The 25,482-nt window shown below is 38.9% G+C and overlaps 1 protein-coding gene across 1 annotated transcript in view; it reads right to left on the reverse strand.

Annotated features, from left to right (window-relative positions):
• PRUNE2 (prune homolog 2 with BCH domain) overlaps nucleotides 1–25,482 on the reverse strand; it is a 107,461-nt gene that overhangs the window by 23,478 nt on the left and 58,501 nt on the right. The window contains exons 11-13 of the mRNA XM_086771346.1: nucleotides 24,247–25,078; nucleotides 2,011–2,090; nucleotides 910–1,110 (exon numbers count right to left, since the gene is read on the reverse strand). Of these exons, the coding sequence (XP_086627472.1) occupies nucleotides 910–1,110; nucleotides 2,011–2,090; nucleotides 24,247–25,078 (1,113 nt within the window). The remainder of the gene's footprint in view (nucleotides 1–909; nucleotides 1,111–2,010; nucleotides 2,091–24,246; nucleotides 25,079–25,482) is intronic.

Below are 25,482 nucleotides of genomic sequence, written 5' to 3' on the forward strand. Positions count from 1 at the left end.
TCTTTCTGTTGTAGATTGTAAAATGGTCACACTCATTTTCTCCTCAAATAGCTTATGATCTTTACATATTTACATTATTGAATACAGTTCTTACAAGGTTCTTAAGGTAAAGTGAGTAAGACAATTTAAAGCACTTCTACACTTCTCTCTTCACATGAGAGAAAATCATTAAGATACGAAGGAAGAGTGAAGTACCCATTGTACACTTCAGGGTGTATCTATACTGTACCACTACCCCTCCTGAGAAAGCATATTTAAATTGGGGGAATGAGGAATTCTGTTCCATCACCTGAGCTAGCTTTATAATAAAATATACACGTCTTCCATCTCCTAGCTTTCCAACCATACACGGGAATAAAAAAAACCACCTTTCTCACTAACAAAAGACCTTTCTCACTAACTCTCACCACCCTGTGTCTACTTTATTTATAGACTGCAAGCTCTTAGGTGTGGCTTCTGTCAGCCAACACATTTTGCAAAAGGTTATATCCCTAAGTACTACTGATGTAACTGTAATCTAGAGCTAGCCAGAGCCGCATGAAGGTGCAGTTAGCTACAGCGTTCTCTACAACAGAAAGCAACTGCTTTCTACTTCTGGAACAACTCTTTTCAGACAAGTCCTACAGTGCTGGACAAAGACTGGACTTTGAATTTGATTCTAAGTGGCTCTTCTTCTTTTATTTGATCAGCCGTACTATGTCTTTCTGCACTCTGTATAAGTAGAAATGTATTACTTTACAAAGGGGAAGAAAGGTTAAAAAAACAGCAGACAGCAAAAATACCTGGACGCATAGCATTAACTCTCAAATGCTTTAACTGTATTCGTAGCCTGGCAGACATGACATGGATCATGTAAGCAGTAAAGAAAGAAACAAAGACTAAATCTACATTTACAATCTAGAACATTACCTTGTCCAGTGTATTCAAAAGAGTCAGCTTCATCAGGAGTGTCAAGCTCATCTACATTGATGTCAATTTCATCTGGTGTATCCAAATTATCATCAGAAAGTACAGACCCTTCACTCTGGTCCAAAGAGAGATTGATATTTGGAGCAGTGAGTTTTATCCTTCTGGGATGGGAACCATTAAGATCAAGAGAATTGGGAGGTTCTGAAAAAAGAGGAAGAAAAAAGAACTTCATCTCCTCCGCATGCAATTAATCTCCCAGATACTTAAGAATCTCTTTCACACACACTGATATAGATCAATTTTAGTAACACAAAGCCATTTAAGACCACCTAACATAAAACACAAATATCAATGTTAATGTTTAAAGAAACAAAACAAGCATCTACAGGAATGGTAGATGTAGCTGGCAACTCTTAAATTATGCAAAATCCAGATTCACTTTTTTGCAATTATCAGACAAAAATCAAGACTTGGACATGCTCTGACCCACAAGGTTTAAGAATTTAAAGAGCAATATACAAATTATTTGGTTTATGAACAAAAACATTGATGAATCCTAGAAAAAAATTCCTATAAGTGACAATCCCCTGTAAATACTTGTTTTCTTATGCACTTGGTGCTGATTTCCAAGTAGCTATGTCTTTAGTTTTAACTATAGAGTATCTTACTCAATATAGTAACAGAAATAAAAGTACCTCTGAGTCACTTAGTCAGTCTTAAATAAAAGTAGTCTTCAAAAAGACAAAACTAGGCATGGCTTTACCCCTTGCCACTGCATTGTGTGGCAGATTTCAAGCTGTTCTGTTTGAAGCTTTCTAATGCTAACTTAGTTCACTTAGACAGTAGTGAAATACAAGATAAATAATAGGAACTACTTAAATTTCACAAGGATTAAACAAGTGATAACAAAAATGCACAAGAGAATACAGCACACTACAATTATCGTTTCTGAAGTAAAGAAAATTGACTAAACAAAGCGAAATTAACACTTTTTCTTTTTAATACTGATTCTTTATGAGCACAGAAACATCCTTCTCACTGCATAATTAAATGCCAAGTGGATAAGATATAATTAAGAAAATGAGTAAGAGCTTCTCTCACCGGGTCTCATCTCCGCAGAACTGGGGCTTAGCACATCCTCGTCAAAGGGGATGTCCATTCCCACATCCTCTTGTGCCAGCCTGGGAGGTAAAATACAATGCAAAACCTTAAAGAGACGCACAGGTTGACCTTGCTATTGATACAGCTCACATGACATCACACAGAACTGAAATCTTCCTCATCACAGCCGGTTCAGAAGTCTGATCACAAACTGATGTGAGAAACGAACATGGCTGCTGTAATTCTGCTGCACTGTTCTTACCCCTTATTCATGTACACACCTGCAGAGCCTTTAGAGGCTGTAGGTCACACACAGGCACTTTCACTTGGATCAAGACATAGCACTAAATAATAACAGGCTGGAGAACAGCGATGTTTCTGGCTTTATACAAACGAAGTTGGTCTTTTGTTATCTGCCAAATCAGACACATCATTGCAGGGAGCTTCAGCTACTCTTTGCAAAATGCATGACACAGTTAAGAGTTCCAGAACAGTATTTTCATTGCTGTACATACAGTTACGGTATAGCAAAAATGAGACAATGGGTGGGGTTTTTTATTCTTTTGACATAATTTGAACTTTACAGCAATTCTGACCCAAATCAGTCATTTTGTAATACTGAAACAGCTGATGTCCTGCATTGAAAGAGTACAGAAAACACAGAAGTGAGAACCAAAACTACATCACAGATTTTCAAAGACTAAAATGTTGCAAAATATCCTATCTGGACTCAATTTTTAGAGAGCTGTTACATTTAACATAGTTACATAAGACAATTAGAAGGCATTAAGTGGTGAAAATAATAACAAAAGTGTTTGAATGTTTAAAGCACATTGATTTGAACTGTTTTAACGTCTATTTTCCATTCAAGTATTTTACAAAATGCTTGCTGGGAGGATGGTTCAACTGCAAATAGGAAACAACTTTCTATATTTTCAAGACACTCTTGACAGCTTTCAAATTATTTGCACTGAAAATGTATGACTCAAAAAAAGCTTCACTTATTTTATCAAAATAATTACAGCATTTTTTCTATGTTCGTGTTCCAAACTACTATTTAAAAAAAAAAATAAATTTTCACAAAAGCTAAAGAACAGACAATTTTTACACTTTGATTAACAGAGCTGTGGTGAGATCAAAGAAGGTACTTTTCCCTGCCACAGCATCAGCTAGTTCTGTTCTGAGTGATTCAGCTGAACGGGTCTTCATAGGCTTGGCTTGTCCCTGCTGCCGTGTCTTTCTACCCTCACTCTCCCCATAAGAACTACCCTCTTTATTTTACTGTGTGCAGGTAAGACTCTTCTGGCCAACCACTGCATCAGAGTTTGAGTATAGTGCCTGTGATTTCTTGTTAATCTTATACAGATTATATATAAATGTGCACACGTAAGCCTGCCTAAAAAGGAGCCAAAGGCTTCACTGTGCTTAAATTTGTGAAAGGTCTTTGCCTCAAGCCCCATACCATTAAATTCCCAATATGGACAGGCAAACTAGTTATCTCCCACTTTGCCCATGAGGCCAGAGAACACAAAAAAATATAAAGCCAGGGTCAAATGTGTTTGTCCTGCTCAACTCCTGACCAGGCCTTATCTCTCAATAAAAACAGATACATGTTAATCTTGCTAATTTCTCTCCATTTACCGCCACAAACTGTAGAGCACATCTTTCACAACAGAGATTAACTGCTTAATGATTTCTACAAAACATGCCAATTCTGGAATATGTTTAATTACTGTCAAATAAGGCTTGAAATATTCTCTCTCTTTGGATACACAATAGAACAGTAAAGAAATCTGATCAAAGTATCCTGCTCATGAATAAAATGAACAGCACAAATTATCTGTAAGGTACCATTTCCTTTTTTCTTCTGCTCTGTAGCATCACCTGTGTTCAGAAACTGTACAAAAAACTGATATACAGAATACCATCACAGTTTACTTAGAAAATGTAAATAAATCGTTTGAGTTTTTGGCTTTTTCTGGTGTCTGTTCAATTCTTAGTAAAATATGTGTAATGAAGTCTAATTTATTCATCTGAACTTAGCACAGACAAATTTTAATTCTAACAAAGTGCTGTAAGAAACAGCCACAGTGCTGGAAACAGTGTGGGGAGAGGATGAATATGGCTAATCCATTTTAAACTCAGATTAAGATTTTATTTGGGGCTTTATTAACCTTTCCAAACATAAAACTATGAAAAGTTCCCAGCTCAGGACTACTCAGATGATGATTTATGGGTACTCAGGGGTGTGTAGTTTGGCTGGACAGAAGAGGGTTTTGATGCCAACATACAAGCCATTCATTTATAAATCCTCTCATAGCCTTATTACACCAAATGACAATTCCTTACTGAACAAGCTTCAAAAATCACTGCAGGAAATTATTTGAAAGGAAATGCTCTTCTTTCAACTTGTGAGAAGAGTAAGCTACAGGAGGACAGTGAATTTTCAGGCTTTTGGTAGTAAAAAGAGACAGTTGTCTCTGCAGTACGCCTGCAAAAACTTTTGAGCAGAATTAAGATCATCTCCTCTGTACGATAAAAGCATGACTGAGTTTTATATACCCTATCCCCACAGAAAAAGCAACAATTATCATCTGAAAAAAAAAGCAATTTTGCACAAGTAATTTATGCAGAATTTTGAGAGTTGACTAAAATTTTTACAATGCCTGGGACAGAATTATCCTAAGTCATGACATTTCTAGGATTGCCTCAGGACTGCTTTTCTCCCTGTGGCATCTTTTTTTTTTTTTTCTTTTTAATGTGTATGTACTTGGAGCTGGCATTGCTGCTTTCTCTATAATCTCTTATAATTTCACAACATAAATTTCAAATGTTTTTCTGCTTTCAGTGGGACCACTGAAGATGAGTTAAACCAGAATTTTACATTACAGTTGTGTTTACAAAAATTGTACATTTCTAGGGGACTGAAAGACAAACGTGTTTCGTATCCTTTTGTTTGAATTTCTACTGAAATACAGCTGCTGCTACAGGCAATATACTAAAAAAATATTCCTCACATAGAAAACAGCATCAGAATTCATCTGAGAATCACTAACTTTATTTTGATGGCAGAGTGTTTTTAATGTCAATAATCCACATCGTTCATATTGGAGTATTTGATGGGGAAAGCAAGAGCCTGCAGTCCTGAAAGATCTGGGACAAGGCAGATCAAAAATGAGTTCAAGCCCAGTTACCAAAAGCATTGCTGACAGAAAGTTATCCATTGTATTTTCAATCACATAAAAGATGGTATTACCTTTCAGAAGTTTTTTAGCTGAGATTAGATTTCCTCTTTTTTCTTTTTTCCTCCTAACTGTGTCACATTCTCATTTACTGTCAAATAAAGAGTCAACAGGCTTTCTGGAGAAGACAGAGTCTGAAGCTAGTCGTATTTTTCCAGATCCCTTGTACTTTATCCACACAGATTAAAGATTCCTTGCCAGACATACATACTCTATGTTTAGTAAAAAGTTCATACTTTTTAAAAGCCATAGTTAATATTTGTTCCGTCATAAATTACCAGGCAACACAGGCAAATCTGGTGGATTTAGAAAGTCAGCCACAGAGCATGGCTTCTGTGACACTGTACCACAGCATACAGCTCCAGACTCCCCATCAGTGTCAGAACGAGCAAGATATGGACAAAAAATGTTTTCTACAGACATAGCTCCCCATTTTCTGATGGATTTTGAAAGCATGCTACGCTGAGCAGCTCAGCACCTTGCAGAGTGATTTCTGGCTGTGCTCAGGCTCTCAGCAGATCTCAGCAGGAACCCTAGTAATGGAAGATGGACTCCAGAAACTTAAATCAAGCAACTACCACCTTTTCCCTTCCCTACTACTTCACATACTTCCAAAATTCTGGCTTACAGAATTCCTTGCCTTCCATACAGGTGCATGGATGATGTGGCCCAAAGTATCAGAAAAAGAAAACACTTTTTTTCCCCTTCTAATGAATGCTCCTTATTGAAGAAGTAAATTAAGATACTTTAGAAAGCTCCACTCTAATCAGGTATGATTTACTGGATTGACTAAAAAAAAGGACCTTTCACTTGGAACAGAGGTCAAAGTCAAATAAGCTTTTTGTGTCATAAATGACTTCTTTTATGCAGTACACAAATGAGTCATTTAAGGATCAACTGCACTAGGAATCAAGTTACTACACATTTGCTTTGATAATTCAGGTCTGCATACTTGTTCAGAAGTAGCTAAACCCCCCCTGTTTCTCAAAGGTGGATCAGAGACAGATACCAAATTCTTATGAAAGGAGGAGAGAGAGGCTGGAGGCTGAAATGCTTTCCTTGCTCTTTCTTGGCTCAGACATCCTTACAGCTCAATAAATTAATAATCTTTAAATAATTCTTAGTGCCCTCTCAAATCAGTATTTCTCAGAACAGAAGTTATCCTTCCTGACTTTTCTAGGTACAGCAGCATTCTGCTATTTTGGAAAGAGCAGCTCTGAATATTCACAGCAGTATGTCCTAATCCCTGTGGGCTGTCCTGCCTCACGCTGGTGTCACATGCGATACATCACTGGTTCCCAAGCTGCTCCGCACCCATTACATGTAGAATCACAGAATAGTTCCTTCCTTTAGTTTAAAACAAGCTCTCCAATGGGTTGCTCTGAATGAACACCTACAACCTGCAAAAGAGAGCAACACTAATCCAACTGTGACCGTCACCTTTCTAAAGTGAATCCCTCCACCCCAACCCAACACAGCCTGCTCACCAGCTGGACTTTAAATTGTACACATTTTCCAGGCTTCTGCACTCACCAATGAAAAAGTTTAATCTGAAGTGGAGCCCACAACTGCCACTTTTCCTAGACAAGTAAATAATGTTTCTTCCATGCTGTTCCCTGTATACACACAAAAACTTTTATACTTAAACTTTGACAAGATGTTCAAGGTTTTTATGAAGTTTGAAAGCAAGATTAGTAAAAGGAATGACATGGATGAAATCACCTCAGCTTGTATCAATAAATGCTTGTTTTGGAAACTAAACGGGAGGAAGGAGATGACGTACAATGAAAAGGTTATTCAGAAACCAGACATCTGGCTTTTTTCATATTCTCAAATTCCACACATTATGCAGGTACACCCTGCTCTTGGATGAAATAAAAGTCCCACTTACAGCCCACTGTCTCACTGGTTCGCAGTGAAAAAATTGAGCTGTTTTGGCAAAGAATGCATCAACTGTGAAATTTTAGGTACAAAAACAAGGTAAGGGGACTTAAGTTCCTCCATGAGTCACTTTTGCAGAACACCAGCAGCACAAAGTGCTTTTCCTTGGAACCCCTCCTATTCCCACTCTGTAACCCATCGCCTTTACGCAAGCAGGCACCATGAAAGAAGAAAAGAGGACTTGAGGGACTGGGTATGACAGTACAGTATTTTCCTTGGAAGGTACGAGAAAGCTCTTGGTATTTATCCAGTAATGCCCGTCCACTGACTCTCAGGGGCGCTCCATCTGAAAGTGCCCTTATGATTAAGCAGGGTTAAGAGTTTTGTCAGGCCAAGGCCAGAGTACACAGTACCTTCCATAAGCCCATCTCTGGCCTTCCCGCTGCCAGAGGCAGCCGCCTGATGGCTCTCACAGCATTTTGCTTGCTCCACCTGGAGGATGTCTAAGCTCTTTCGGACAAAATGAGAATGCTGTTCCTCCACCCTCAGCAGCAATAAAAAGCCTCAGAAGTGGAGCCTAAAGCAAATATTTAGTCACTCCACAAGTTGTAATTTACATCAAGGAAAAGTTGACATAAAGTGTTTTTTTTAATTGCCCTATTCCTCTTCAGTTTACAATTCCGTGCTACAGAAATGTATATAAATTTAAAGCCAAAAATATCTCACCAGATAGCTGACTTACAAGGGGTGTTTTGCTATCGTCCATCTCTGTAGCTACTCCAGTATTTACCTCACCTCATATAAAAGAACAGCAAAACCCATTCGGTTATCACGATTAAACACTTGACATATCATTCCATTTTCAGAATAGAAACTGTTTTGCTGTCTTGCATTTATATCCAAATAAAACATCTTTCCCTTTCTTTCATATGTTGTATCTGTGTGCTCCAAGCTTGTGGTTTGTAATTTCTGTTCCATTTCTGTCCAGAAAAACCTAGAGATTAGAAGTTCACAGAACCTTGCCAGAATAGTGTGTTTTAAAATAACAAGCATCTACTTTCTGAAATCATTACTCTTTCTTGCAGTGCTCTGAAAAGACAGAATATAGTCATTCTGTCCTTTGTTTTTAATAGAGGACAGTTTTTCTGGTTATAGGCACAACTCCATAAACTATGTTGTAACCGAGATGTGTTTTTTTCAGAGATCTGTAATACTAACGAACTAACAACAAATCCTAATTTAATGTGCATATGTTTGCATTTTGATGCTTATCATCCAAGTAAGATGGGTAGAAATGTTCTACAAGCAAAGTAGAGAACTGCTGGACATACTTCAATGTCAACTATGTCTATAGCCAAAATGAGGTCCTCTAGGAAATACAGCATTATAATAGCATACATAATAAAGTTGAAAAATAAAACCTGACAAAATTCCGGCTTTATTCCGAAGAAAGTTTGATGAATATACACAGAAAGAAATGGAGAAAGAAGCCAGGAATATTAGTCCCAAAAAACCCAACTGGATTGTGCAATAAGAAAAGAAGAAACCCACTAGCAAATGCACCCACTAAAAACAATCCCCCAAACTACTTCCTAAAATTAGTAATCTGCTCCAAAACTTCCAGACAATAAAAAAAAATTCTCCAGTTGCCTATTCAGAGATAAAGGAGACTGCAGTGTGAATTTTTTAGGTTCAGCAGAATTAATGATCCCTAAACTGTAGCGGAGGATGCAACAAATCAAAGTGACATACACTGTGCAGGATTCAGTCAGTATCAGTGAGAGACTATGCTTCAACTACCTCCACATAGCAAGAAAATGAGCATATTGGAAGGAATCCACTCCAGGATATTCAAGACTACAAAAAAGTCATTACTCTTACTTACAGCTGTGTAAAATAATCATACTGTATACAGGTAACTTGTAAAAATGGATTAATTTTATAATCTCCTGAGAGTTGCACTTGGCAACCATATGTTAGCATATTAAATTAACTGTGTTTCTATTGCTATTTATTTGGTAGCTCTTAATCACAAATCAGTTCAGGAAAAACCTACAGACTGAACACTGGAATTTATTCATAGCATGAGACTTTTATTCCCATCTCTGGATGCAAACCAAAACAAAAAAAAAATATTCATAGTGCTTTGTTTGAGCCAAAAGCCTTATTAATCAAACATCCGTGCAAATGTTAACTCATCGTTGTCATACTGCTACACAGTAGACAAACACATGCTGATATTCCCATTTTACAGAAAAACATGCCACTTACTTTCTCAACACCCACAGAATAAACAATTGCTAAAAATTAGTAAAAGTCATAACTTCCTAGTTTTTTCACACTTCACTCTTCAGATTCAAAGCTTCTTTAACTGATCATACTGTTACTTGATATTTTTACGTGTGCTGATCTTTTACTCCATTTTCAGCATCAAAGTTGGATGAAAAAGTTAGGTATGTCTGTAAGAGGAAATATTCTTTCTGTAGGAAAATCCTCTTTTCTAGCTAGAAGATTTAAATTATTTGCATTTCAGTATGTTAACTGAAAACATGTTAGAATTCTCACTTTGGACCACTGAACAATTTTTTAAACCGTTCTTTATGAAAATGTTTCCTAGACCCCAGTCAACTTTAGTGTTATCTGTTTATCTAGCCATCTTTTCCCTTGTTCCTCTTCTTAAATCTGTACTGTAAGGCTTTCCTGCCTGCTCTTAGAGTTTAAGACTGTTAAAAAATAAAACCTGCTATTCTGAAGCACATTCTGCTGCTTTCACGGCTGCTAGGCAGCCATAGGCTGTCTGTCCTGACTCCTTGCCAGCTCCCTCCCTGTGTCACAGCACAAAAGCAGCAGGCAAAGCCAGGGAGGGATGCACAGAGACAGGGAAGGACAAATCTAAGTAAACAGATGAGTGATAATGGGATTCACTAGGCTATTTCAGCATCCTCATGCATATGCCCATGGATAAGAAAGGCTTATGGAACGAATCCAGGGCTCCAGGCTTCTTTGATATTCTGTGACTTACCGCCATATGAAATAAAAAGGCATCTCAATATAGGATGAGGGAAACTTGATTTAAGTCCCAAACCTAGATGTCTTGTTGAAATGGGGTCTTAGGAACGCAAGCCAGGCTGATGCTGCCTGCAGCAGATCCCAGAGTCCCCAGAAGTCTCTTCCTAGAGGTCTGTCACTAGCAGATCACAGGATGCTACAGGAAAGACAGTACAACCCAATGAACAAATATTTAATACCTCATCTTGTCCTTTCTGCACCCCTGTGTAGAGACAGGACAGCCAGTTCTTTCTGGGCTTTTGAGAGTTGCTAATCACCTGAGTATCAGGCATTTCCGAACATTATTTATCATACCTTGGACAACTTTATGAGTTAATGATAAGGAATTATTCAGTGTTACAGAGGAAAACCAGAGAAATTAACTTTGAGAGTGTCCATTAATTGTGAGTTCCTGATATGTGATGCGTAACAACCTTTGGGTTTTTTTTCCTGAATATGCAGCATTTTATAACATCTTCTCCGTGCCACTATGATCTTCATGACTAGCTGCCACTGAAAAAGACTGGTATAGTCAGACCCCAGCGGCTTCACGTTGGCATCCAGAAAAAGAACAGATCAGACAGGGGTCAGAGGAGAAGGACATGTGCGATTCAAGCAGTCTCTGACTCCTAGTGACCTGCCCCACACCACATACCAACTTCATGGACACAGACAGGAGACAATTCTTCAGGGCAGATTGCACCCATGAAATAGCACAGTCTCCAACTATGCCACCTACAGTGGACTGCAGGACCTGCTATGCATTTCCTAGTATTATTATTTTAACAGTATTCTGTTAACTCAGTAATTTGTGTGCAAAAAAAAAAGCAGGTAGAGAGTAACAAATTCTAAGGTAGAAATAACATGCCACTTGACATCGATTGCTGTGCTTTGGTGCTGCATTCAGATACCACCACATGGTCTTGCCCTCAGAGCAGGCGCTCTCCTCTGTTATGTGCCTAGCTCAACGCTGCTTGATCTTAATGCTTTTCAGTGGAAAATTTCCAGAATTAACAACACAACACTGGGGAGCCTGTGTGAAGGGTGCTCCTCCATCAGCGTCGGAAGATCACAAGGTCTGGCAACAAGCTACATAGGTCCAGAGCAGTATTAGCATTTAGAAGGCTTGTTTAAACTTATCTGGTTTCTCTGCTCTTATTAAATGTTGTTAATATTCTACAAATAACATCTAGATAATCTATTAATCGACAACCACGGCTGAAGAAACACTACAAATGCACTGTATCAAGGTAATGCCAGCAGAGAAAGGAGGAGTTAAATCAATCTGATGTAAAAGAGTCTTAAGAATAACCTGAAAATATGGTTCACTTGAAAATTGTATTTCTAAGAATTTATTAAAATGCCAGGCCTAATCACAGATCTGTGACCTGAATCCCACCTTCCGCTTTCACTGAGCAATTAATTATTCCTTGGGAAAACCCAGTTTTACGTTTTCCACGCTTTAAAACCAGTTTTCCTTCCAGCATGTGTGGTTCACAGAGACCATTTTCCTGCCACACTGTGCTGTCAAGACCATTCATCAGAATACCTGCTGCTCCAAATGATGCAATTGGCACATGAACAGCACTTGAAAAAGCAGCGTGCACCTTATACCCGGTGCAGCCATCTGCACTTTCAGGAAGTATGCTAATGCTTTGAGAGCAGTTAATGAGGTGTTGGTTGCAGGATCAGAAGCAGAAAATCTTCAGGAAGTTTTACATTTTACGCCCTACTGAGATTCTCCAGTGGAGTTGTGAGAACTCCCCTCCAACTACTATGACAGTCAAGCACATTTGTTTTCCAATGAAGACATGCCTCGGACTGCTCTTAACCGTTAGCAATAACCACTACTTCTGCGACTGAGCTAACTTCTGAAATTCAGGGGCTATTTCCTGTTTTCTATGTGGCTTAATTGTTTTCTATTTTTTCTGTTGCTTAATTGTTTTGTTTCTCTATGCGTCTGAATGCTGACATGTACAATGATGATGGTACTTACTACAGTACTATACTAGCTGGAATAAAATGTTTTAACAAAGCATCTTACAGCAAGTGAATTCTGTCTTGCTCACAGGATAAAACATATTTAGTGAATATTTTCAGAGCTGCTAATCATAACAAATCACTTAACATCAAGATGTACAGATTCTTAGCACTTTTATTGATCTGTTCATTAAAGCATTAGGATTTTTCTAGCACTCCTCTGACTTCACCTGTTGCACAACTCATAATACTCTGATAGACAGGAAAAGATATACAGCAACTTTTTTTTTTATACTGTATTACTTCTGTCTTTTCCTCCCCTCATAATGTTTTTTCTCTGGTCCTATTTATGACTTTATTCCTTACCCTTCTCAACTTCTATTGCTTCAGTACCTTAAATCTTGGGAATTTGTTAATTTTCTCTTTTCTTCTCACTTTTGTGTCACTCTACTGCCAAATTTCCATCTTTCCATCTTTGCTATTATAATTTAGATTCACACCTTACGAATAACCTCCAAATTACTAAGAGCTACCTCTTCCCTATCTTGATTACAACTGAGCTAAATAAAAGGCTCTAAAAAGACACTGACGTTAAACTTAAAACTCTCTTAAAGCTGCAGTTGTCAAGAGACGTAAGGGATAGCAGAGGAATTTAAGTGATGATGCAGAATGTGGAGCGGGAATATTAACCAGAAAACTAAAATCAAAATGCCAGTCTGAAGAAGTAATGTTCAGAAACAAGGTGAGAAAATAGGGCTCCTCCTTCCCCTACACGGCACTCCTCACACGTTATAGCTCGGGAGACGCAAGGGCAAGGTCAGCTATATGCTTGACTGTTCGACTGCTTTAGACAAGCAGGCAAAGCTGTGTCCTCTTCAGATTTTGCTCCCAGCATTTCCCACTAATGAGAGTGATCTTCTCCCTGCAGCATGCAGCCAGCTTGCATCTAGTAGCCTGAATTAAGGAAGTCTGATCTGCTGCTGTCTTCTTCACAGCTGCAATGGCGATAGAGAAGATGGCAACCTACAGGATATGCTAAGAACTACTTCAATGTCCAAGGCAAAAACATGCAAATAAACTAATAAATCCATCAGGCAACTGGGCTATCACTCCCATCATCCCCTCTACCTCAGTTTCATTTGTTCTTGCAGTAGCACCATATTTTTCTGGGTATTTCTACAGAGTCTGAGAGGTAGCGTCTTCAGTCTTGAGGACACTACAACAATAAAAACAGCTTTATCAATATTCAGTTTATCAATACTCACAAAATCGTATTCTTACCAATGCATTATTTCCTGGTAAGTTTGAGAGCTGCATCTTTTGCCTGAACAAAGGTTGACTTTTTTTTTCTCTACCTTTTTTTTCTACAGATATATTACAAGCTGTTAAATAACACTGCACCCTTGTTACTGCTGAATGCTACAGAGATGTCCCAAAACCACAACAGACTGCTTGTAGCAGGGTCTAATCTTTTAAAGTATTGAACTCATGAGAAAGCTACACTTTAACTGTGCGAATTTTCTATATTGTACAGATTTACGCAGGGACAAATAACAGCCAGACTCATTAAAGACAGGAATAAAAAGCCCAGTTTAGACCTTAGAACTCCTCTGCCCCAGAAGAGACAGCAGCGGAGAGCACGGGTGAGAACAGTGGGAAGAACAAAGCAGCCCTGGAAAAAAAGGTGTTTTGGCAGGGTAAGGATTGGTGTGCGTTGTTGTCCCTCTCCCAACCTCCACAGTTGCCTTAATGCCTCCTGACATTATACCTCCTGATGTAATGCCTCCTGACGTGCTGCTAGAGCCGTGTGCATCCTTTATTTCTCAACACAGCTCTGCTTCCCAAGAGCATTAATAAAGATAAGTTCAGAAATGAGATCTCTGCCTGCCCCCCACTTACTTAGAACAATTCTGGCTAAATCCACCAACCAAGCCTGCATAAATTTCATTTCAGTGTTGCTCTAAGTAGCTAATATTTAGACATTCTATTCATTTTAAATGCCTCCTGTACATCACTAGCATTTATTTGCTTACCACACTTAAAACTGAAGAATATTGTCATTCCTTCATCACAAACAAAAAAGTAAACAACTGAATGGAGCTGAATCAAGCACTTATAATTAAATTTAAACAAAAATACTGCCTGTACAAACCAACTTTTGCAGTAATTTTTCAGTCCTCTTACCACGGAGATTACTGCTGCATCCTTGATCAGCTCACCTTCAAAGATTACATGTTCTGCTCACTGCAACATTTTAAGAGGACATTGCGAAAAATTAAAAAATCGCATGCTTCAGTTCATAGCAAAAAGCCTGAAAACCATACCATTGTCAAGCAGTCTACAATGAGAGCTATCACAAGCAATCGCTCTGGCAGTAATTAAGCAATCTTAAAAGCAAGTTATCCTCTGACAATGCCCAACGTTCGTTCCTTTTTTTTCCCACCGCATCCTCAGAGCTAGGCAAACAAACTGCAAATAATCTAACACACTAGGTAACTATGCAGTGAAGTTTTGTTTCCCAATTACAAATACCGTGCCTGCGCTCAGACAAAAGAAATCCCATTGAACTGATGTAAGCTTCTCTCATAAAGAGCTGCAACAGAATTAAAATACAGCTGCCCGGTTGTCAGTAATGAGGTCCTGGGTGCTTTGCATCGCACTGACAAACATTTCCCCTTTTTCTGTCTAAAGTAACTGCAACAATAGAGCCGTTAATCAGAAAACCTTCTGCATATCAGCCTCTCGCAGTAAAGAGACGCTTACCTTCTAAAGACTTGAAGAGGCCTTTCTACGGGGAAAATAATAAAGATGCTTTACTGCTGCACTTCAGCATCCCTCTTTCTGTAGCAGTTTACTAGGAATACAGATCCTCCACCATTTTGTGGTCACGTGGCCAGTGGTACTGCTAAATAAGGGTGATCACCTGCTCCCAGATAGCCGGCTGTGTGAACTGGCAGCTACAGGGCTTTGGTTAAAGGAGCGCGTAAATGAATGTAGAGCAGTGCTTCGGCCCGTGAAAATTACTTTGTTTTTACATTCCTTGCGGAGCTTTGTCGGAGCATCACCAAACTTTGACAGGGCAAGTCAGCTGACAGCAGTGAAAAGCTCCCCGCTGTATCGTTTCAGAGCCCGAGGAAAGCTTGTGATGAGAGACTGCATGACAAAAGTTCTTACAGATTCAGCCCGCTGCAGATTTCATTTCTGTTTGCATCGATGGTTATAGAGCACATACATATTCAGACATGCTTTACATAATTTGTTCGGTTTGCAATTCAGCTATGGGAATGCAGATGCAAATTAGAAAAAAAACCCCAGACAACCACCAGTTCAGAAGGCAGGATGAATTCTGTTAACACGAACTGTACGAGCACCAAGAAGCAATGCTCGTGGCCTGTGCTCTTGACTATGACTCTTAGGGGTGTGCTTGAAGGAAGGACATTTCTTCCCATGCAGCACAGTCCCACAGCCTCCTTTTATAGAAGCCTGACAGAGGTAGGGTCCCTAGAAGCTCTAAATTTCTTTCCAAAAGCAAAACAGCTTTCAATCCTATTTCCTTCCAATCCTGTGGGGATAAAACAACAAGGTAACAGGCCCTAGGATGGCCTAACCTTCAGCTAGTTTATCCCTTCACACTGTGCCACTCCTCCTTGAAGATGAGTTACGTGAGAACTGGAGATGCTTTCACATCAAATTGCTAGCCCATAAGCAGCCAAAACCAAACAAAAGCCTACCCCACTTTCATTTGTCAGTACAGCTCCAAGCACACCGTAGCACAGCGTAAACAAAAATTCAGTGGTTCCCACCTCATTCTTCACGGTATTAATAATCCTACAGGGGAATTTCTCATCATCTGCTGCAAATCTCCTAAGAAATCAGTCCCCAGCTGCTATTTTAAAAAACAACAGAGCAACACCAGGCATTTAAAAAAAAAAAAATCACCAATATAAAAATACATGTCTAAAGAGGACACTGCTGGAGATGTGATCTTCAATGCTACTGTCAGCTAGCTCTGCATAAAACTTCCAATGGTGGGGATATTTTTTTAGCACTTCTTCAACTGGACAATCTTTAATTCATTTGAAACCAGAAGTCCAGACACCCAGAAGCTGAATCCAGGAAATAGAGCTATAAAGAATTTACGTACAATAGAAGTCATTAGTAGCATGATTATGATAAAGCTATGAAATTAGTAATGTGGCAGAAGCTATAGCCTTGATCCTCCATGCTCAGAATGACACAGGACACCTTTTGAGGTTTTAGGATGCTCTGCTGGGACCCGCTAAGGTCACCGGGACTCACTGCCAAAGTCAGGTCTGCGTCAACAGGGTTACATTTCAAAGCTTATTAATGCTTTAGGCTAAAATATCATGTAATTGATCACATTGATCGAAATAAACTATGCAATGAATTAGCTCAGAAAACTGGGGATTTTTAAACAGTGGAGGAGTTTCTCATGTGACCACTAAGCCACACTCGCTTTAAGAAAGCGAGTCCAAGCATCCTCGCTTTAAGAAAGTGGCTCTATCAGCCCAGTCTTACAATTTAAGTAAAACTTCAGGACCACAAGTGATTAATAGTAAGTACGGTTTTTTTCCTTTTAAAATAATTTTTCAGTCATTGAAGTGTTTTTCTCTTCCTGTTAAAAGGTTTTATCAAGTACTTGGTATTTGGCATGTAAATACTAACACTGTTTTTACAAAAATGGGATCATCACCATGTTGGCTGTGGATATTGCTTAACAGCTGGCTCTGCAATGGAAAACTGGGTTTTTAGTTTTAATTAATTTTCATCCTCCAGATGGTGACGGAAAATACTGTATCACCCCAAAACTGGTAACAAAAAAGATGACTGTCATTATTTCATGGGCCAAATGAAGTAGAGGGAAAGAAATAGTGTTATTAAAGCCCATGCATAAACAGCATATGTTGTTACTTCCATCAGTAAAAAAGGTTAGCAGTAAGATTCACTGATTTTAAAATAGATTGTTAAAATTTTTTTTTTAATAAAATGTTTTAATAAATGTACAACTATGTTTTTGGAAAGTTCCCTGCTCTGAATCTGACCCAGTGATTCTTCTGCTTTCACAGAAGCAACATATTCGCAAAGGCTAATATATAACATAGAGCATCTAATAAATAATGTCTATTACTACAATGATTATAATGGTATGATATATAATAATGTAAAATACATTAATTACATTGTTTCCCATCCTAAACTCAGATGAATACTGAAATCTCAAGTTCTGAGCCAGCAATCTTTAAGTGTTCTTGTTCGTGCCAATCTAAACATTTTGTTTACTCTCAATTCACTTTTTTACTCTCGCTACAAGGCGTTGTCTTTCATTTACATGGACTTTCCTACAAGCAACCTTCCCGGTTGTTGCTCCTTGCTTTACACGTTTGTTTTTAACCTTTAAAGGAGGCTCCTTGTGTTTAGTCAATCATCATGCTTTGTGCTGCCAAGTGGGAGACTCGAGTTCAAGTCCCACTTCAAGTCCACAATCTTGTAGTTCAGCAGGAGCTGCAAGCACCACTGAAGCAGCGTGCCCGGTCACCAGAGTGCCTGCAACTGCTTTCCAGCAGATCTGGAACAATCGTGACAGGAGTGAAAGATGAGAGCCCCATGGGCATGCAAGGAAAAAAGGAAACAAAGGCATGCAAAGGGAAGTAAAGGTTACTTTGCAGAATGTGGCCTCTTAAACTTTCAACAGATTTTCAGTCCTCTAGGCTTCCTACATATAGCAGCGTGCTTTGCGCATTAAAGCAAGAAGCAAACCTGGGCTCCCCAGTTCATTGCCTTATCCTAGTGCTGGGTGACAGAACAGGCTTTTGGAGAGAATACTGCGTGAAACCCTTGGTCCACTGGAGTCAAAGAGAATTTTTTCTCTGGTTCCATTCTGTCAGTATTTAAGTTCGGTACTGGACATTGATACTTAACTTGAATCATTAATGGCTTTGAGATATATGATAGGCATTTGGCTAAATTACAGAAATAGCAGAGTAGTCTCAGAACTCTTATTAATCTTGAAATAGTCACAGATTTTTCTTTCTTTATATTTAATTACCTTTATTCACTGTCAGCCACAGACAATGTGATGAAAACAGGCTTCTCTATCAAAAATTTACTGGATGGCTTCAGCACTGGGCAATTTTAATAGTCAGCAGCATAGCAATGGTCACAGAGAGGTATTTTGGACAGAGACAGTTGAAGAACTATCTTTTCAAAAAATGTCACTCATCATCGAAGTGAGCAGAAAAGCCTGATTCCTGCTTCTTTGAGAACATGCTATCAGAGAAACATAAATGAAGCCTTCTTTTGTGGAAGCCTTATTATAGGGGGTTAAACAAATCTTGGTAGTTGTTCAAAGGCAATTGTCTTCTGCTCAGTTTTGCCATCAGTCTTCCAAGCTCTCCCTCAAGCCTTTCAAACATCAGTGTCCTTATCCCTACTGCTCTCACCAATTCTTAATCTTCAAGTCAATACATCAGTTCATAGTACTTCCCTCAATTCTTTCTAAGTCTTCTTTAAAAGGAAAAGGATAATTCTTGCCTACAGCAAAAGGAAGAGCAAGAACGATCTGGCTCAACACAATCCCTAACACACCCTGAGGAGTGTGCTGGTAGGTAAAAGCTGGCATAGTCATCTGCAGCGTTCTCCCTCTGCCTCCTGACCACTGCATCACCATGGAGCTTCATACACCCTGGTAAGACAGGAACACTTCTATTAGGAAGAAAAATACCTCCAGTCTTCATAAATTTTAGGGCTGGCACACCTCCAGCCACAGCACCAGCAGTGAAGTATGTTATCCTGCCTACCCAACATTTGTACAGTGCTCCATGAATTCTTCCTTTCCTTTAGTCACTCTTGGCTCTTCATGTATAGAAAGCTGTATAAAAAGCTATTTTCTTTCTGGAAAGACTGACATTAATAATGTGACATCAAATCTTTTTGTACTTTTTTATGAGGCCAATGAAGCCTCTAGGGTTTATTAACTCTGGTGTTTGTACACTACTGAGACATGTTTATATCTTCTCTTCAGCACTTTAATGCCAGCAAGCATCCCTGTACTTTTATTCTCTGCTGCTGCTTTTTCTTGAGAAGAAAAACAGGACAGGAGGGAAGAACTTTACCACCAGTGATAGACTTTTTAAAAATCCAGCTGAAGAGTCTGAAGAGTTGTTAAGCTTGACACTGGCATGAAGGGGACAGTGATCAGCAGACATCAAGATTTTAATTCACTTCTTCATTCTCACTTTTGTTTATGCTTTCTGTTTCAAAACTTTAACTCCCTCTTCTACAAAACAGTCAGTTTTCTTAGACAAAGTGACATACGCTTGCTGGATGAGAGCAGAAAACAATGCAAGCTGCATCCATTACTGACCTTTATTCAACTACTAAAGGAACGTACTGCAGCACAGTATGCAAGTATGAACATCAGTTTTTTTTTCTAAAGAAGGACATGGGAATAAACTGTAGATTGAGAAAGGGGCTTAGAAAGCAGTTACAGAGTAAATGCCTCCATAAACTTTGGACTACCAATTCAATCATCCGTTGGTTGGGATATCCCCATCATCTGTTTGTGTACAAATGATGAGTTTCTTTATTCTTCTTGTGTTTGTGCCATACATAAACATAAGAAGGTGAAGTACATACCTGAAAATAAGGAATCTAATTTCTATACCTTGGCAAGGGGTATATCGAGCAACAACCAGCAGGCCACAAGGAAAGCTTCCTTGTGGGAAGCAAAGGCTGCACTAGAGAAAGTCCCAGATCCAGGAGCAACTACTAAAAGCACTGCCACAGAGGCGGGTGTTATAGAGTCAGAAAGCAAATGTCATTGCATAATGTAAAAGTATTTGACAAAACAAAAAAAATAACAGAGAAGATAATCCACGCTCAGGGCACAGCTATCCAGCCAGACATGTAGATTAAGGGTGCTTAATTTTCTAATATCAAGCAGGCTTAATTAAGCATAAGGTAGGAAATAGACTATTCAGTCAAGGCAAGAGTTACACTTAGTGAAGCATGAAGGAAACTTTCCTGAGTCAAAATTATGGCCCTTCAGAAGTACAAGAATTCAGACAGAAGGATGCTTCTGAGAGCTGAGTATCAGCTACAGAGCCTTTGGTTCAGTTCTACCAACAGCAACTTCAAAGATGTAAATCTTTGTCAGACTCGGAGCCTGATCACTAGCACCACCAGGCCATCCAGAAACTCTATGGCAATGAGAACAAGAGAAAAGCCTTAGCTTCTTCTCTTATGTGATGACCCTAGTGTTTCTGTGCTAACCTCCCACAGGCTGGCAGATTTGCTGTATCACATTGTTTTAAACTTTGTTGGCCAAGAAGGGCAGTTAACTTCAGACTTGCAAGCTGCACGCTGAGGTATGCTTTAAGAAGGAACTTGTGTTTTTAAAACTGTGAATAAAATGCATTAGAAAGCATTTCTAATTACATACTTCTACCATGTTAGTAGTTGTTTCTTCAGCTATTTATGTAAGAGATTTAATGAAATTGACATATAATCTAGAAATAATTTTTCCTGCATGTGTTTTATCCTTTCTACCATAATATTTTTTTTTGTGTTGCTTTGGTTTCAAAGGAATCAAGGCCTCCATGATCATGCTGTGGGTACGCGTAGGAATATCTGCATGTGTCTTTGCTATTGCCTAGAAAGTCTGAAGTAATTATGTAACTGACCAAAGACATAAGCTTATTAACATTTATTGAACATCAGCTACCAAGCACAGCGGAAACAGAGGGGAAAACAGCACCATAAAAGCCATCTCTACTAGATATGAAATCCTTATGCAAGAGCAATATTTTTAATAACATTAAAGGTAGAAAAAACTTCCAGTAGATTTAACATTATAATCAAAAAAGTCTAACAACAAAACACAAACCAAAGGAAGTAGATTTTACTGGTTCCATGCTTTCATGAATAATTCTCCATGTGGATGCTGAATAACCTGCTTGCTTTTCTTTACTTCTTTGGGCTTCAGCATCACTAGTGTCAAGGACAGAAACAGCCACTGCTATCCACTGAAAGGTATTTGGTATTAAACAACTTCTGAGTCATCTAAGAAAAAAGCCTATAGTGGAAGATATAGCAACCAAATATATATATTCTATACCAATACCTACCGTATCGTTTCCTTCCAAGATGAACCATATTCCATCATGCATTTAAGTTTTCACCAAAAACACTCTTACATTAACATTTTGGACTTTAATGTGGGAATCAGTCTAAGAGAATATACTAAGTTCTAAGAATAATGCATGGACTACATTTGAAACAGCAATGCAAACTATTATTGTGTACAAGAAACAAGTTTTTACTTTGGAGACTTACAGAAACTCCTAAAGAACAGCACAGTTGTTCTCAAAGTTGATCTAACAATTCATAGCAATAAGATTTTAAGAACTTCTACAAATCTATTTTTTTCTAGTGCTAGTTCAAAACCCAGATTCTTTTCTTGAGATATCTAACAAAGAATCTGACTGCTTCAATGTTATCTCAACTCCATTGTGCTGATTTATAAAAATTACTTAAAATCAGATACCTAGACCAGTTTTCTTCTCCTCTCTAAGAACATCATGGGCACGTAAGGATGGCAAGTCAAACCCTGGGACGCTGCCTGCATGTAATTAATCAGTAAGACTTAAGCAAGGTCAGCATCTGGCTGCTTTTAATTTAAAATGCTTTATGGGAGACAGAGGAGTTGACAGATGATTTGTTCATATCAGATTTGCAAGCCTGCAACTAGCCAGCATCTCTAAATAACTTTTCCTTTTTCCCATCCCATTCACCATTTATTGTGACCAGAGGTGGTAAGCATCTTCTGATTTAAAGATTTTAACTCGAAATTACTGGTCTATCAAAAACCAGCTTTATTCATTGAAATTAGCTAGTTTTGATGAACTCTCAGTGAAGCTCTGCAGAGATAATGGATGAAGATGGCTTCCAGGGTGTAGACTAGTCCTAACAAGCAAACCACCTCAAAGGGAAAGGACGTCTAGTTTTCCCAGATCCACAAATCCCAAGCCACCCTTCCACACACCAATATGGATTCAAAACAACTGCTTGTGGATTTTGCTTGTTTTGCTTCTTCCAGATTCCTCTTTTGTAGAAAATTCCAAAATTTCTACTTTTTCTTCTGGAACAGAGGTTAGTTAGAATCTTGGAGGATGGGGTGTAACAAAAATGTTGTACAAACTGCTCTACTTTTGATTGTTTCAAGGTCAAGCACTCAGTCCTTGGTTTACTTCAGGCCGTACAGAACTGGGGAGTGCTCATCTCCTGCTAACCCTGCTTAAGATTTGCCTTTTTCTGGAGGGCAGGAAATGCTAACCTGCATCAGTAAAAGCTGTCACTGCCCTACAGAAACAGAGCCTCTCTCATCTTGTATTCTCCTCAGTGCTGTCTGTCTAGTTAGATTGAAGCGATTTTAACCAGGGGCAGTGCGTGAGGGCAAAGTATGCTCTGTATACTACTCAAAATCTTCTCTGTCAAGAAAACCTAAAGTCCTACACAGGTGCTGAAGTTTAAGCCTGCAAGTAACATCATTGTATTTCAGCATTTCTGAGACTGGGCTTTCTGTCTAGGACGAAGCCAGCACTTACTACGCATTAAAAATAGCTCAGCTATAACAGCGTCTGATCTTGTGGTAACGATACACTCTTTGAAAAATGTGTGAAAATGTTTAGAGAGGATGTATTTTAACAAGTCTAGGGGAAGACAAATCACAGCTATTGAACTATTCACTCCTGAAATCTTATTAAAATGTGAACTGTTTGAGGCAGGACAGAGGTTAGCAAAAAGCTGTGCTTTTCTACCACAGATTATTTGTACATGCTATTATCAGAGTTACACTGTCATACACAGGCATGCCACCTTTAAAGGAAAAAAAAAGTCTACCACTAAAATTGCAAAATTGTTAGTGAAAATTTCAAAAAATGAAGTCTAAAATAAATGGCAAGCCAATTAAAACCTGGTGATAGAACTTGTGAATGTGATGTGTATTCTACACTGAACTGACAACTGCTTGGGAGAAACCTGAAAAAAAGTAAAAAATAGTCTTGCATTTCACACAAACAATACGTTTCCAGGTATTTCATACCATGTATGTTCTTTTGGGTAAGTGTAGTTTGAAATGACTGACAAGTACAATGCAGTTACACCCCTGACTTTTATTTGTACTGGGCAGTTTACTGTTCACAATAATTTCACTGTATAAATGCAATGCCAGGTTCCTCTTTGCAAAACTGCAGCATGTCGGTTGCAGGTGTCCAGGAGAAATGAGGCAGACTTCTACACTTGCATCTCTGGGGCTACCCTAGAAGTCCACTCTAGCAGTGACAACCTCCTGGTTGTAGAAGATGAGGAGTCAACAACAGAAGCACCCTCCTCAATGTACGACAGTACATGGAGTCAAGAGGGTCACCTCCCTCTCTGCCTGGTGACACCGCAGAGGAACAGCAGGCAGTAGTAACGCTGTCAGCAGAGAGGTTGCACTTCCACCCAAAGGCAGGTGCAAATATACTCAAACTTACTCAACTGCCAGTCCCGTCCAAACAGACAGAAATGCTGCTCTGACCTAATTACAGCTTGGAAATAACCACAAAGACCATAATTCTCCATCTTCCTTTTCTTTCCTTTATAAGCAGCACCTTTTTCTGACCCTGGGCCTCAACTTCCTCCTATCTTCCTTCCTGGCAGTTTTGCATCACTGGCACTGCATCTGGATTGGCAATACCAGCAGTATCTGGCTTTGGCCTGCATTCCCTGGCCACATCTGTTTCAGATTTAAAGGTAGATTATGAAGTCTATAGGACTTCATAGAAGGAAGATGGACTTATTCCTGCAGCGAAGTGGCCTTACATGCTTCCTGCATTACAAAACAATCCTAACTTGACTCATACCAAACAATCAAGAACCAAGACTCTCTTTTTACAAAGGGACAAACATAGTGATACTTAAATCATGTAAATACAATTAGTACTTCAGACTTGAAAGTCCTGCCATGTATTGATAACAAATGAACAGAAGACTCTTGAAAGAAAACAGGTTGGTTTTGCCTTACCCTGATTTTTGATGCAGTTCTTCTTCACTGTTGAGATGCACTGTTTCCTCCTTCATTTCTTCTTCTGTGGCTACGTCACTTCTGAGTCTTTGCTGAGAATTTGCTTCCCATGTACCATCACCACCAACCACCTGCAACACATGTGTTTCTGTGATGCCCAGACTCTTGTCCTCATTAGTCAGGCTGTCCAAAGGAGAAGAACCCTCATGTTCAAAAGATTTCTGAAGGGGAGTTTCTACTTGAAATTCTGCCTGGGCATCAAGAATCAATTCCTGCGCTACAACAGCTGCCAGCTGTTCGCCAGAATGTCCAGGCCTTGATTCTGGCATCTCTGACTTGGCAGAAATGTCTTCAGGTGGTAAGTCACTGACTTCATTTTGGCCCAATATAATCCAGCCCTCATCCTGCCCACAGCTCTCCTGTGATCTCCTTTCATCATCCATTTTTTGAGGCATAAGAGAAGAACTTTTCTCTTCTAGGTGAACAGAGTCCCATTCAGTTCCACAAACAGAGTGATCTTCCCTTTCATTTGCAATGGAGACTGGCTGAAAGGTATCCAAGGAGCGCAGTGAAAAGCCTTCATGAGATTCTGTTTGTTCAGCTACATTAGCTTCTTGAAATGCGGAATAACTTTCATTTCTTTCAAGAGTATCCTTCATTGAAGGTATATTTTCTTCCTTGGTAACAAGGACGTAATCCATCTCCACTGAGGCTTGATCTCTGTGCACCTGCATCCTCACATCTTCCTTACCCTCTGTACTTTTCAGTTCAGGGCTCCCAGAGGAATTTCTCAGCTTACTGTCCCTATGAAGTAGAGAGCAAGTGCCAGCTTCTAAAAAAACAGGCAAAGAGAAACTCCTTTTAGTTTTTGAATTACTATTTCAGTTACCATGATTTCTTTAAAACAGTACAGTGAGAAAAAGTTCTTCTCATTTAGCTTTGCTCTGTTAATGTGTACTTGAATTTTACAACATCATAACCATTATTATTGTTAAAGATTATACATTAACACTGTAATCATTCCTAAGGGAGAAATGATTCAGTGTCCCATATGCTAGGCCTTGTAAAAACAACAGAAATAATGTTCTTACTTCTATGTTTGAAAGCTCTAGATCTGTCTAGAAGGGTGATGCTAGAGGTCACCCAAAGTACAGAGTTTTGTACATCAGGGAGACACACAAACTTCACACTTAACTCAAAGCCTCATCATTCAGCAGTAATACTCCAGACATTTCC

The sequence above is a fragment of the Chlamydotis macqueenii genome, chromosome Z (assembly GCF_036417535.1).
Source record: "Chlamydotis macqueenii isolate bChlMac1 chromosome Z, bChlMac1.mat, whole genome shotgun sequence".
Taxonomy (NCBI): domain Eukaryota; kingdom Metazoa; phylum Chordata; class Aves; order Otidiformes; family Otididae; genus Chlamydotis; species Chlamydotis macqueenii.